Genomic DNA, 14,852 nt, shown 5'->3' with positions numbered 1-14,852 from the left:
CGTGTTTCTGGGATCGTCTATATAGCCTTGAAACACCTTGAAATATGGATTTAAATAAATCAAATCAGTTGGATTTCTCTTCTGACAAATCTCCTTGATATTCTTTGAAGTCCACCTTTTCGCCCCCACCCCCCCCCCCCCCCGCTCCGACGAGAGTAGCCTCCCACACAGACGTTCTTAGGGTTTAGTCAAGCGTTCCTCCCCCGCGAAGGTCTGCTGAAACAAACACAAAATAATAATGCAAGGCTGGTTGTACGGCTGTGAGTACATATATATTTTTGTTTAACTAATATTTCGTCAGGCACGGCCTGTATTTTTAGCAACTTTTCACCGAGGTGGAGGTGGCTAGCGGTGGATATGACCATTGGGGTTGCGAAGAACAACATGGCGGCTTGGCGTGCATTTTCCCGTTCGGAGACACTTTACCTTTCATTATACCTTGTAAGCTTATGAGAAGTGAGAAATGATGTTTTTATTTCGACTTCCAAGAATGTTGGCTGTGAGCTCACGACTTGATTTCTGGCTAAAGATGCAACGTCGCCAAGAATTTCATGTCCTGTTTCCTGTCGCAAGAAATAAGCGAGTGAAACTGTCATGGCGTCGAGTATTAAATTACTTGTGGCGATTCGTATTCTACGTTATGCTTTGGCGGTAAATCTTGTGATTCTATCCAACGATGTATCCTTAAATCCTGGCCCTGCTGGACCTTCATTGAATTCGTCGTTCTCATCATTCAGTGACGGGTCTTCGTCGGATGACAGCCGAGTCCAAATGATACCTTCGATTCCTCAATCATGTTGGAAAACTGCCATATCTTCCCTCACTTCGATCTTGGCCTGGACGACAAAGGACTAAGAATTGGTCACTGGAACGTTAATCGCCTAAATTCGGCAAAATTTTGACCAGATCAAACTTTTGGAAAGTCCGTGCGAATTCTCGGAGGTGAATAGCAAAGGGATACCCGGAGTTTTAGTAGCCATAGCCAATCAGCGCGCGCGTTCAACGCTATCCACTGTTTTAGTCAATAATTGACAATTCTTGCCTCAACAGCAGCAAACTTCACCTAAACTTTAAGGGTAGCTCACTGCTCGCCGTTAAATTTATTAATTTTGTTAGGTCAGGTTCTAGTCGTGGGCCATCCAGCCAAGCATGACAGGGTTTTCGCAGGCCCAATGTTTACAACCAACTGAGCAAGGTCCTGCTGGAGCTGGCAAACGCACGACGACGCAGAAGCAGGGATCGTCGTTACTAACGACAGATCAGTGTGATTCAGTAGAAGGTAATGATGTTTACTCTCCACTGCATTGCATCACATCCTGTAGAAGGATTAAACTTGCCTGTATTAATGTTAATAGTCTATGTAAACACATTGATGAAATTCGCTATACTTTAATCAATTCTCCTTTGGAAGTGCTAGCCATTAACGAATCTAAGCTTGATGGCACTATTTCTGACACTGAAGTATATATTCCTGGCTATATTATAATCCGCAAGGACCGCAGCCGGTCAGGCGGTGGTGTTGGTGTATCAGGGAAAATCTGTCGTACACAAACAGAATTGACCTTGTGCCCGACACTTTGGAACTAATCTGTGTAGAGATAAATCTTCCTCACAGCAGGTCATTTCTAGTCAGCACTTGGTATAGACCACCGAGCGCGGAGATGCAGCTTTTTGTCGAAGTGGATTTTATTAATGACCTTAATAGGGCCTCGTGGCAAAATGTTGAATGTTTTGACGACCCTAACTTAGCTTGGCAAGCATGGAAGTCTGATTTTAATGCAATTTTAGATCACCATGCCCCTATCAGACATATGCGTGTGAGACAATCATCAGTACCATGGCTCACGTTTGACATAAAGAAAATGATGAAGGAACGAGATTACGATAAAAAAACATGCTCTTAAATACGGCTCGCACAACCACTGGATACTTTATCAATCTGCCAGAAATAAGGTAAATTCTATGATGCGTAAAGCGAAATCTGAGTTCTTTCGTCTGAAAATCGATGCGTCCAAGGTTACTGACCCTAAGGCGGGCTGGAAATTAATAAATTCACTTACAGGCAAAGGTAATAAATCTTCCCCTGTCAATAATATTCTCGTCAACGATAAAATTGTCTCTGACGATACAGATATTTCCGAGTCATTTAACGATTTCTTTGTAAACATAGGACCAACTTTGGCCGCTGTATCAACGAAAAGGTCCTCCAATAGCGTTAACACGTATCTCAGCAACATTTAGAATAGTTTTCCAGCCTTTCGATTCTCTAATATACCAGTGGAAAATGTCGCGCTTACGCTAAAAATCTTAAAGGTGTCGAAAAGCACTGGCCTTGATAAGATTCCTGCCAAGGTCCTTAAAATCGCGTCTAGTATAATTGCTCCATCTTTGACTTTTATATTTAATTTGTCACTTTCCTCTGGAACTTTTATTGATGACTGGAAAAATGCGCGTGTGTGCCCGGTCTATAAAGGCAATGACCGTCGTGATATGGGAAATTATGGACCCATTTCAATCCTGCCAATAATAAGTAAAGTTTTCGAGAAAGAAGTTTTTCAACAGCTTTATCACTATTTGAAAGTTAATTCTGTTCTCTCTTAATTCCAGTCTGGTTTCCGCCCTCTCCACTCGACTGTCTCGGCGTTGATTCAAATGTGCGATGATTGGTCTGATAATATGGATAAGGGAAAATTGACAGGTGTAGTTTTTCTTGATATTCGTAAGGCCTTCGACTCAGTTGATCATTCGATTTTATTAGAGAAAGTTAAGTTTTATGGAGTCGCTGATAGAGAATTGATGTGGTTCAAGTCTTATCTTACTGCCCGACAACAACAATGTTTAATAAATGGTTGCTTATCTTCTCAAAGTAACTTACTCTGTGGAGTTCCCCAAGGCTCTATTCTTCACCCTCTCCTTTTCCTTATCTACATAAATGATTTACCAAATTGTTTAAAATTCACAACCCCTGTTTATATGCAGACGATACTCAAATCTTTACCTCTAGTTTTGATATTGGCGCACTTGCCAATAATATAAATTCTGATTTAAAAAATCTAAGCGACTGGCTCAATGTTAATAAGCTCCAATTCCACCCTCTAAAAACTAAGTTAATGGTTGTTGGGTCAACATATAATTTGAACACTAAATCTGGAGATTTACCTAATGCAATCTCCATTGATAATAATTTGGTTTCACGCGTAACCTCTAACAAATGTTTGGGAGTTCTACTAGATGAAAAGTTTACATTTGAAACTCATATTGAGTATATATGTAAAAAGGCATGTGCTGGCATAGGTGCTTTGAGAAGAATTAAGCCTTTTGTCCCCCTCTGCACCCTCGTAACTTTATACAGATCACTCATTCATCCTTATTTTGATTACTGCTCACCCCTGTGGGATACATTAGGTAAGCAACTGAAAGATAAATTACAAAAAATTCAAAATCGTGCGGGAAGGGTTATTACAGGCTCTTCATATGATGTTAGGTCCACAGATGTGTTGAACAACCTGAAATGGAAAACCCTTGACGCTTCCATACAAAGGCTACCCTTATGTATAAAATCCTCAATGATTTATCTGCCCCCCAACTGAGTAACTCCTTTGTAAAGCTGAATGATACTAACATAAATTACAATCTTAGGAATATCGAGACTGATCTAGCACTTCCAAGACAATACACAAATTTTTTGAAGCGCAGCTTTAAGTATAGTGGTGTGATGCTCTGGAATAATCTTTCCTATGAGGCAAAGACCGCAAAATCGCTTTCTGATTTCAAACGCAAACTTGCCCCCTCGCCCTCCATGCCTTCTAATGGATCGCAATGATTCTATGTAATATACTTCTATTTTAAATAAATAAAATAGGGGGGGGGGGGGGGAAGGGGGACGGGAGGAAGAAAGCGTGATGAAGATCTAAGAATGTTTGCGTAATAGGCTTGCTCGCACGGTACCCGTTTTTCTTACTTCATGATTCACACGTGCGTTTCAGTTTGTTATTCAGTGACCTCTTTTAAGGCCATATTCCCCTTTCGCATTTTGGTTCCAATGCATGCCAGTCAGAGGCATGGGTCTATCCTTCATTAAGACAGTGATTAAGAATACTTCGCAATCCAAACAAATCTTTGAATACAGGATCGTTAAGTATGACGTTATCTGTGAAACGGTCTAGCTAATCTTCGGTCAGGCGTTCGGGCGCCAGAGCCCTCTCTAAAGAAAAAAATGCCCAATCCATATTTACCATGGAAAACGCTTTTGAGTTTGGTCAAAGTTCCAACATCTCTTCATAATTTCTTCAACCGGGGTTAACAATTTCCATCTAGCGAGAATGCACCGCCTCGATAGTTTCAGTCCTAGCATTAGTAGCAGTATAGCAGTATAGACTGAACCTATTAGTTTACTGGCCTAACTCCTTCGAGCCTCCAACAGCTCAGTGGCAGAGCATCACCATCACCATCATCGCCGGATCAAAACTCAGCCTTTGTAATTTCATCTGCAAATGGTTAAACTTGCAAGTCTTCTTGGATAAGGACCATACTATTGGCGTGCTATGGAACCAACATGCTATATATTTGCTCTCACAAATATCTTCCATGTTCAAAAGTTCCCTGTGGGATGTTTAAGAACCCACTCACTATTGGAGAAGAGTAGGGGATGGAGACTCCGGTATTGTGCCTGTCCCTTGCGAGTGTATGGGTGGCTGGGTGGGTGGGTATAGCAGGTCCACATCAGCTGAATAGCTGCCAAAACTTCAACCTGCTCAAACAACTAACAAACATAACAACTGGAAGGTCGTAGATAGACTCAACTCCTGCTAAGGAGCACTCGGTATTCCCAAGTCGCCATTGAAAAAATTTTATCTCTTCATAACATAAATATTGTTACCAAAGTTCCATGATGAAATAGATCCTCAAGGTTCTTGTGAAGTATTTTGTTCTCCTCCGGTGAGAGGTCCATAGAGTTAAGAGCTTCTTCCCCAAATTCTTTCTTTAGTGTGTTTGTAACAGTGTCTCCAGGTTCGACCATACCCTGAAAATGGCAGGTATCCGGCATAAAACATTTGCACAACTTAACCACTGGGGTTAAATTAACGCTATTGTGACAACAATAGTATTATTGTGAGAGTGCGTTGGATATGAGATGATAGATAGCCAACAAGGCGCGTAGGACCAAGGTGGCTATAATCATTTTATATCCAACAAATGCTAGTGGAAAAATAATTGTTTCATTAAAAATGCCCACAAATTATGGATAAATCTTTTGCTGATTTACTTTGTAAAACCAAAAAAACTGATGCATACAGTTATTGATATTTGTAGACCATGGTATAATAGCTCATGTACCATGACATTTAAGCCAATCAAAACTCTTCAATTGCATTATCTAATGATCTGGGTTTTAATAATAGGCATTGGAAAAATTTGATAAGAATACTTTAATAAAGGACCCTGTACTTTTCAGAAGAGCCTTTTTCTTATTATCCTTTTCTACATTTCTAATAATAATTATTGTAATACTAGTATCAATCCAAATCAATTGTTTCCAAAGAAATTTGGGTGCTGCATGGGTGGGGAACGAACAATGAAATGAGAAGATAAGGGTGAATTCTTTTGGGATGATCCAAAAAAGGATCACTCATCCAAGATCACTTGGATCATCATTCATGGTGCATCAAAGGACCGATAAATCCACACTGGGAAAGGATTCTTCTGTTCCTTTGATGCACCATGATCGAAGTGATCTTGGATGAGTGACCCCTTTTGGGATCATCCCAAGGGAATATAATTATCCTTTCCTACATTTCTAATAATAATTATTGTACTATCAGTATCAATCCAAATCAATTATTTCCAAAGAAATTTTGGTGCTGCACAGGTGGGGAACGAACAATGAAACGAGAAGATAAAGGGTGCGTTTTTTTGGGATAATCTGAAAAAGGATCACTCATCCAGGATCACTTGGATCATCAAAGGAACTGATGAATCCACGCTGGGAAGGGATTCTTCTGTTCCATTGATGCACCATGATCCAAGTGATCTTGGATGAGTGATCCCTTTTCGGATCATCCCAAAGGAATGCACCCATAAAAATAATTAATAATTCACGAGCAAAACAGCCAATCAGGTAATAATAATAATACTTTATTGAAAACACATTTGTTAAAAAAATACAGTGTTTGTAAATAATTGCATTATAAAATATGGACCTTTCAAAATAAAATTAATACCGGTATAAAAAAATACGTAAAAACTCTGCTCACTGATAAAACGTCACATGCATGAGCTTTAAAAACTATTTTCTGATAAAACACAGTGATTCTCATTAGAATTCTTTTTAATAGCTTGTTTTTCTTGTGTGCTAATACTCTCCTCTCACAATTTGAACCTTTGTTCAAACTCCAGAGGGACAAGCTTTTTGTGGAATGTTTTTTATCCATTCAATAAATCCACAGGTCATGTTTTATCAAATCTAAGACCACTGGGCTTTGTCTTGTGGTTTAAAACCTGATAAGACACTCCTGCTTGTATTAAACATTACTTACCAGTAACCACAGTAAGATGTTGTGAGCTGATGTTCAAAGCGTCAGCTCTGTGTCCAAGCAAATAAGGGAATCACGGGTTGCAATTTGCCTTAGTTGATGAATTGAGATAATGCTCGAAATGTCAGCTTGCATATCTTTCTCAGGGTGGTTAACGTACCTTAATCAACTCATTAATTATAATAATTGCTAAAACCAAATTTTCCGATCCACATGACACAAAGAAATGCAACAGCAACTGCAAATCAATAATTTCTGATGAAGCCCTTGATCAATACCTCCAAAATATCCATACTTTCTTGGTGTAATATTATTTAAACCTACCCCTGGAAGTGCCCATTCTGAACAATCTCTTCTTTCAATTGCAACAAATTCTAAGACTGGCTTTCCATCCTTGATAACTTTATCCCCAGAAATGTTTCTCTTCCACCTACAGGTACAAACATTCAGGAGGAATTTAAAAGGATTATTTGCGGATGACCAGTTATTTTACTTGAATTATCCAATATTGATCCCTCAAATGTGGTTTCCATTCCTAAATTAAAACCACCTCTTCAAAATTAGAACTGCAATAAACTAGTAGTAGTTTTCACTACATCTGCCCCCGCCTAAGGTAGTAGTTGCGATACGTTTAAATTATAATATTATTATGCTGAACATGTCGCCCCCGTTTCTGATTTGCATCTGACAAATTGTCGCTCACCCCTGTTTCCGATTTGTGTCTGAACAAAATCAATTTCCGAGCCAGGCAACTCGATTTGCATCAGATGGGCTTAAATGTTTGATTTTTCAATCGCTAACCTGAACAGCACTTTGTTTCTCCATGCAAGTTTCTACTTTGTGATGGTTGTGTGGAACAATACCAATACCACTTGCGCGCCCGTTTAAGCAATACCGATACCACCTTGCGCGCCTGGTCGAGCAAATCAAGATTGAATCCCCCTACAATATCTACCAATTTATACATTTACCCTTTTTACGCAGGGACTTCTTGGTTGCCTCCTCTAAATATATAGCAAGTTACTTCTGGTTGTTTAATAATTGAAAGCACCCTCAATCACTACACTACTACTTTAACTCATTAACTCCCGGAGTGAGACTTAAAAGACTTTACTCTGTCTAAGCCAGACGATTTTACTCATCAACTGTGGGCATCCTAGGGCATCTGATGGGAATGAATGGGTTAACAGTAGTGAATCAAAGTTCTATGGTCTTGTTTTGATGTTTTGTTCATAATTGTAGTCTTCTTACATTTACCAAACATGATCACTGGCATGCAGACAGATGCATGAACAATATTCAGGGGCCACAGAGAGGGAGGGGCTACAGTAGCCTGTGTACATTCGCCACTCCCCCCCCCCCCTCTCCCCAGGACCAAAACATCAGGGGAGAAGGCGAATGTACACAGGCTAGGGCTACAACCCCTCCCACTTTTTTCGTATGGTGTTGTGTTCTCCTTAATCTCTCCCACTCCTCTCACACTTCTGTGATCCATACAAAGACCCACCCCCCCCCCCCCCCCACTTTCAAATTACTTTGTACTCCACAGCCCCTGAAATTGATATCCTATTATAATTACCAGCAGCTGCTCAGTTTGTTTTTAGAGATTGGTTGCAACATTTGAAAGTACCTTGTAACCACTGGATCAGCAGCATGGTTTGGACCCCATCTGCCAAGCAATCCTCGTCCAATCATACCAGTTCTACCAATTGGATTCCTTAAAAAAGGGACATCAATATTATTATCCAATGTAAACATGTCACCAGAAAAACACTTGCGTCCAGGTTTGACCCTAATTAGCCCTTTCACTCCTGTGGGGTTCCCCATTGACGAGTAAAATCGTCTGGCGTTAGACAGAGTAAAATCTATAAGTCTAAGTGGCCCCTACAGGAGTGAAAGGGCTAGATGCACGCTCAATCTTGACATCCAACACAAAGTGTCCCTTTAAGTCTAAGCATTGGCTACCTATTTCCAACAATAAGGGAAGGGTAAAGGTTAGTGTTATTCTTAGCTTTGGGTAAAAGCAGCAGTTAATCTTTACTTAAAGAGAAGCATTTGGGGGACACTTTGTGGCGTAAATTGTCTGTATTCTGAGACACGAGTGATGTTGAAGTTGGTGAGAAGAGCAAGGGGACACTTTGTGACGCTCACTGAAATCTGCGAGCATCTAATTAGGGTCAAACCTGGACATATCTGCAGAAAAACCAGGGAAAACCATTACATGAAGATTGTGGTTGTGCTTTTTTTATTTATTTACCTATGCTAATCTAACCTTTGATTGCCTGTTGCCATATAAGTTCAGTAGTAAAGCGTAATTTAGATATGCACATAGTATTTTTTGTTATGTACTTGCGCGTAAACTCTTTTTAACCCTATGGGTTTTGTTTACTCAACTCCACATTTTTTTTGCCAATCCCTGTTCTTTGTATTTCTTGTAAAAAATTATTAGTACATGTACTTGAAAAAATAAACAAACTTAAAACTTGTTGCACCCTTTCAGGGAATGCAAATGGTGAAAAGAGATGGTTGACTTTGCAGTGTCATTTTAATTAGCCACTATTAAAAATACCACAATAATCTTTGTTTGTGCTCCAAAGTTTTGCATAAGCATTGTTTCCAGTTTCTCTTGGGACCATAGTAAGTCCAAAGAGAAAATAAGAACAATGCTTATGCAAAATTTTGGAGGGCAAACAAAGAGTATTATGGTATTGTTGATAGTGGTCAATACCTACTTTAACATAGTTCGTTTTAATCATATTGATTTTTTGTTTTAGCGTGCAAACAAGCAATGATGTCTGTGTGAAAGTTCTTTCCACTTTCTGGCAGCTTTAAAAATGGACCGGAGGCTGATCAAATAATTGACAAAGAAAAAAGAAGGTTTTAAAGAAGCCATTTGCGATGAGCAAAGTTTCTGATTGTCAGTGTATGATTGACAGGTTTGATGAGTAGCTATCATACAGTATTCATTGGGCAGGTACAAAAGATGGACCAGATCAACTCGGATCGCTCACATCAGATTGAGCGAAAAATGGTTTTGTAGGCCAAAACTGTTCAACATTTGCTCCGATTTTCACCAAGGCCTCATACCAAGTATCATTTTTTTGACGTCAATCCTACGTGAGGTATCTGTCTTGATCTGGTCCGACTTTTGTACCTGCCTGTATGCACTTGAAAGGTCCCAAATACAGTAACTCATCTAACTTACTGTACAGTAATTCATTTACATGTAATCATCGAAGACCTAACTTATAATATCAATGATTTCTTGTCACTAAAGGAAATAAAAACTTAGGTAAGGTAAAACTTTTTTCTTTTTTCTTGTACCATAATAAAATTTAGCAATATTTACCGAGGAACTCCATGTACCACTTTATATTTGCCGACTAAACTTGTCCTGTCCGTATTGTACACTGTGTCAAGCGTATTAAATTGCAGGGGAATTTTCACAGATCCTTTCCTAGAACAAAAAGGGAAAACATTTTCTTTAAAAGCCCTTCATTTGTTGTCATCATCGGCATGATGATTGAGGTTTCATGCACAATACAAGGAGCAATGGTAGAAGTTGTTTCATCACTGGTTAATTGTCAGATTCAGATACAACAGACTAGGATGGCATGTGCTAAACTAAAGACGATGGATGATATTGGACAATATTGTGAGATTGACCCTATTCTGGAATAAGTTAGAATACATGGAGTGTCCAGGCATGTATTTCTGTTCCGGAATATGGTCAATGGAACGTGCCCTTGATTTCAAATTCTGGACATGCATACACAGGCAAAATACCCGACAAGCGAAGGACTTTCAAGAGGCTTCTGTTTAACACCAGTTGAGAACATTCTATTCCATTCATTCTTTTCTTTTTCACTGCATGAAAATTAGTTAGCAATATGCCACGCAATAGCCCTTTTCACGGTTAGTTTTTCTCATTTGCATTACAATGTAATCTAAGGTGGATGTGAGGCAATTTCTGGTTAAAACTACAAAAAAGCCCGAAATTGCCTCACATAATGCTAGATTATATAATTGTAATGCAAATGAGAAAAACTAACCTTGAATTTTTAAAATTTCATGTTCATGCAAAGTTGAGTCATAAAATGACACTAGTGTTTCACTTGCAAACTTCGATTGCAGTGTGACAAATATGCCCTTGAAATGGAAAAACACTGTATCGTCTATCATTCATCATCTATTGTCCATGCAAACTAGAATTCATTTAAAGAACCTACATGTATGTTCAAGGAGTAAATGGTGGACTTTCAAACCTTTTTATGAGATATGAGGGCAACCCTGATTGACTAAGGAGAGGGTGGGGTTGTGTACTTAACATCACAAGTCAGTAACACTCTATACCTTATCTCTGGATCAGCCCAGGGAGGAAGACCAAGCACTTTTTCTGATGTATAATCAACAGGCTTGTAAGCTGGAAATGCAGCTTTCCAATCCACAAACTCTGGGGGTACTGGAAATCTCTTCACAGTTGTTCCAGGATACTCCAAAGTACAGGCCTTTGTATGCATGTTTTTTAAACAAATGTTTACAATATTTGCTGAGGAACAGAAACAAGATACAATGTAATTAGCAGTAGATAGTAACTCTTGAACAATCAAACTCTTTTCACTCTGTCAGCTAACAATCACAAGGTGACATCATGAAATGAGCATGTTAACAAATTGCTATCCAATTGAAGCTATGATCCTCGCAGTTATGAACGCAATTTTTGCAATTGCATAAAGAAGCCTGAAAAATTCAGGACTTCAATGGGGTTTGAACCCGTGACCTCGCGATACCGGTGCGACGCTCTAACCAACTGAGCTATGAAGCCACTGATGTTGGGAGCTGGTCATTTGTGGGTTCTAATGTTCCTGTGAGGAATGAATCAACAATGAAATGATATATGAAATGGATCATATATGAACTGCGGTTATGAAATCAAGTGAAGATCATATCCACAGTTCATATATGATCCATTTCATATATCATTTCATCGTTAAATTGCTATTCTTAGCATAGTGAACTATATTGTTTTCTGCTGTTGGCAGTAAATACAAAGATTTGGAACTAGTATCATGTAGTCACTATCTCAAGAAGAATATCAGACCTTCCAACATCTTCAGCCCCTAAATCTTGAGGTCTCAAAAACTGAGCCCAAAAAATCTTGAGATTTGGGTCCTAAATAGAGAGATTTGCAAAAATGGTTTAAAGCAAAGGAACCTCAGTGCTAACAATGCCTAGCAGTGTTCAAACTGCCATATATAATTGGTGTCTTTTCAGCATTAATTCACACAAATTTTATGTCTTCAGAGGATCATTCCCTTCATTCCGTACCCTGGGTGCCAGAGGATAGTTTTTCTTTCGGAGGAGGCAAATGCTGTGGCGATCGAGGTCATGGCCATGAGGTGTGAAGTGCCAAGAGGAAAGAAGTAAATTAATTAAGTTTTCATTTTTCAGAGATATTTAATTTTCAATGGGCCTCTGGAGCCAGGGAATTGGTTCTGCCATTTTGAACACACGAAACAAAGCCTTCCCAGGTTACTTCGTGCACAAATTGGACATCAGATTGATGTTTTTTTGGCTTGGCCCAGATTCCCAAATACAAGAAACTCAGTGAATACTCCATTTTAAAAATATTTTCTTAGTTTTAGGTCATATCTGATTGAGATTGTATTTAGTTTGGAAAACTGTAAGATTTCGAAGTTAAATCGTGAGACTGTGGGATGAGTCCTGAAATCGTGAGTCTCACAACCAAATGGTGATAGTTGGAAGGTCTGGAATATTAGCACTTTTTATGTAACAATGACTACCCAGAGAAAAATAAATCAAGTGTTGTTTGCTTGCTGTACAAGCACAATGTTAATTCATCACCAGGGACCTGGGCAATCTATCAACCCATGGATAGATGCTTTTGTAACAGAGTGGAATATAATATTGACATTCTGTGTTGATAAATAAATAACAAAAATGAAAACTCATTCTATTCTATTTGCATGTGGCTTTCGGAAAATCAGCCAAAAAAAAAAAAAAAATCAGTCTGTCCCAACTGCACAAAACACAAAAAACCCCATCTTACCCACAGAGATAAACAACTACAAAAATTAAATGCAACAAAGTATGCACCACAGCCCCCATCTCCAATAACACACACAAAATGCATTACTTGATTTCCTTGTTTATGTTTAGACTTGCACCAAGTGGACCTTTTTAAATCAGTAATATAGGGCTAAGGTTTGTCTTTTTATCAGTAATATGGGATAAAAGTTGGTCAGTAACCCTTAGGTGAGCAGTCACCAAGCTTTAATGAGAATTGCAAAGCGACCGAGCGAGCAATGTAGTTGCGAGAGAGAAAACAAAGCCAAACGACTACAAAGGACTTTGCGAAAGTCTAGTTCCCAACAAAGGCCTACAGCTGTACTGGTAAGTATTATTTACCTCCTTGTCTGCAATGAAATCTGCACATAGTCTGTTTTTAAGTCCTTAAAACTACTCCTTTGAATCCTGAGAGCAAGACTTATAGATTTTACTATCTAATGCCAGACGATTTTAGCCATTGATGGGAGGCACTTTAGATGTCAATGGGATAAAGGGAACACAGTTTTTTCCTGGACCCTGACCTTGTTAAGTTCATACATAATGGATGAAAAAAAGATTGCCGCAAAAAGATTGTCACTTCATATCCAACTCCGGCTCATGGAATAATTGTTACATAGCATTATCACTAAATTCAGTGAAAGCTAACTTGTTTACAGCTGTAAAAGCAAAAACGTAAACTATGAAAAGACAGAACAGCTCAAATCAAAGTTGTGCTTTATCCGAGTCAATCTATTTACCCCCTGCCAGCTCCAATGAACCTTTTGATTTATATATCATTGTATCATACACAGACCTTTTCTGGCTCTGTTCCTCCCACTGCAAAAAGCTGCACCGTTATCCGTTACTCACAAAATTACCAACAGGTATTCTATATTAAGCAGCTTTGCTCTTTAACACTTAATGCCGGAACTCGTTCAGAAACACATGATTTCAAAACTATAAATATGTACTGATAGATCCTGATAAGTAAATGTTGGGACTAAAAAATATGGAAAACGAAGATGTAACTGAGTAAGTAAATGGTTAAATTGTCTTATTTTGAGAGTGCAGAAGTTAAATTATTCATTTTCGAGAGAAAAGCAAAACTGAAAGTGCTTGTCTTTACATTAACTATGTTCTTTCAACATTGCGTCAATTTCTAATATTTTTCGTTAAAAATTACGCATAATACAAGCCTCACCAAAATATTCCGTATATCCGTATTATAAATAAAATAAATGAAATCCAAAAGAAGTTGACGTAAACATTTAAGGCTTAAGTTTATACAAATCCACTCGGTTAGAAAAAACCGGCGACCATATGGATTATTTATGTATGAGGTAGTTCAATAAATTTCAAACTTAAGCATATTTTGGGTTAAGTTGAAAATGGGAAAACTGATTCGAACACCGCAGAAATGTAGGTCTAAAATTATAGCTTTTCCTCACTTTTACATATGGGCATGTGAAATTTTACTCACACTCTGGTGACAACAAACTTGCAACACACCCAAATTAAGAAAAAATTTTAGCTCACAACAAACACATAAGAATCCGAAAGAGGACACCGTTTCATGTACTTACGATATTGGTTTGTTAGAAGAGACAGGCCAGCCACTAGATTGATAACACTTACAGATACCTTTAGAATTTCACGCATAGATCCTCAGTGATGAACCTTTGCAGTGGTCACGTCCTCGCTCCTCCGTGCGTGGAATATGACGCGCGGACAACACGTGGGGGATTGGAGCGAGCTCCACGCACGGTTACAAGTCACACGGCGGCAACACGGCGTAGGGAGCTTAAGCACGCGCGTTTTTGAGACGCGGACGGCAACCGGAAGAGAAGATTTTGCGTGCCAGGACAGTGGTGCCTCCCAGATCTTTGTATTAATCATCTCTAACGGAGAAAAGATACTTAGCGTTGTAAATGTGGTTGTGCGAAAGCAAGTTAAAAGGGAAAATAACTCACTTCCGCTTGCCGTCCCCGTCTCAAAACCAAGCCTCACACCCATGGTTTCCACTGCGAGGCTTGGCGTGGTCAAACAAAGCTTTTTTGGTCTCCCGGGACAATATGGCCGCCGTGTGACAAGGGCGAATTGTGGCCCCTGGTATCAATCAGTTAACAATTGCGTCCAAGTTAGTTTTTGATGATTGTATGCGATAATTAAATGTGGCAAATTTATAACAGCGTCACGGTAAGAAACAAAATTTAACCCTTTCACCGCCAAAAATGAAAATGGACACTTACA

General features: G+C 39.0%; 1 protein-coding gene across 2 annotated transcripts in view; it reads right to left on the bottom strand.

Annotated features, from left to right (window-relative positions):
* Positions 1-14,339, bottom strand: part of LOC138047188 (ADP-ribose pyrophosphatase, mitochondrial-like) — a 15,187-nt gene extending 848 nt beyond the window's left edge. The window contains exons 1-7 of one of the 2 annotated variants that reach the window (XM_068893930.1): positions 14,244-14,339; positions 10,887-11,082; positions 9,883-9,990; positions 8,164-8,250; positions 6,858-6,963; positions 4,880-5,023; positions 1-36 (exon numbers count right to left, since the gene is read on the bottom strand). The exon at positions 1-36 is cut by the window's left edge and continues 848 nt beyond it. In XM_068893930.1, coding sequence (XP_068750031.1) covers positions 1-36; positions 4,880-5,023; positions 6,858-6,963; positions 8,164-8,250; positions 9,883-9,990; positions 10,887-11,053 — 648 coding nt within the window. In that variant the 5' untranslated portion in view covers positions 11,054-11,082; positions 14,244-14,339. Of the gene's footprint in view, positions 37-4,879; positions 5,024-6,857; positions 6,964-8,163; positions 8,251-9,882; positions 9,991-10,886; positions 11,083-14,185 lie in introns of both variants that reach the window. The other variant, XM_068893929.1, reaches the window with a different exon arrangement.
* Positions 14,340-14,852: the final 513 nt, after the last annotated feature.

The sequence above is a fragment of the Montipora capricornis genome, chromosome 4 (genome assembly GCF_036669925.1).
Source record: "Montipora capricornis isolate CH-2021 chromosome 4, ASM3666992v2, whole genome shotgun sequence".
Classification (NCBI taxonomy): domain Eukaryota; kingdom Metazoa; phylum Cnidaria; class Anthozoa; order Scleractinia; family Acroporidae; genus Montipora; species Montipora capricornis.
Note: the sequence above shows the minus strand (reverse complement) of the source record. Positions and strands in the feature narration are given on the sequence as shown.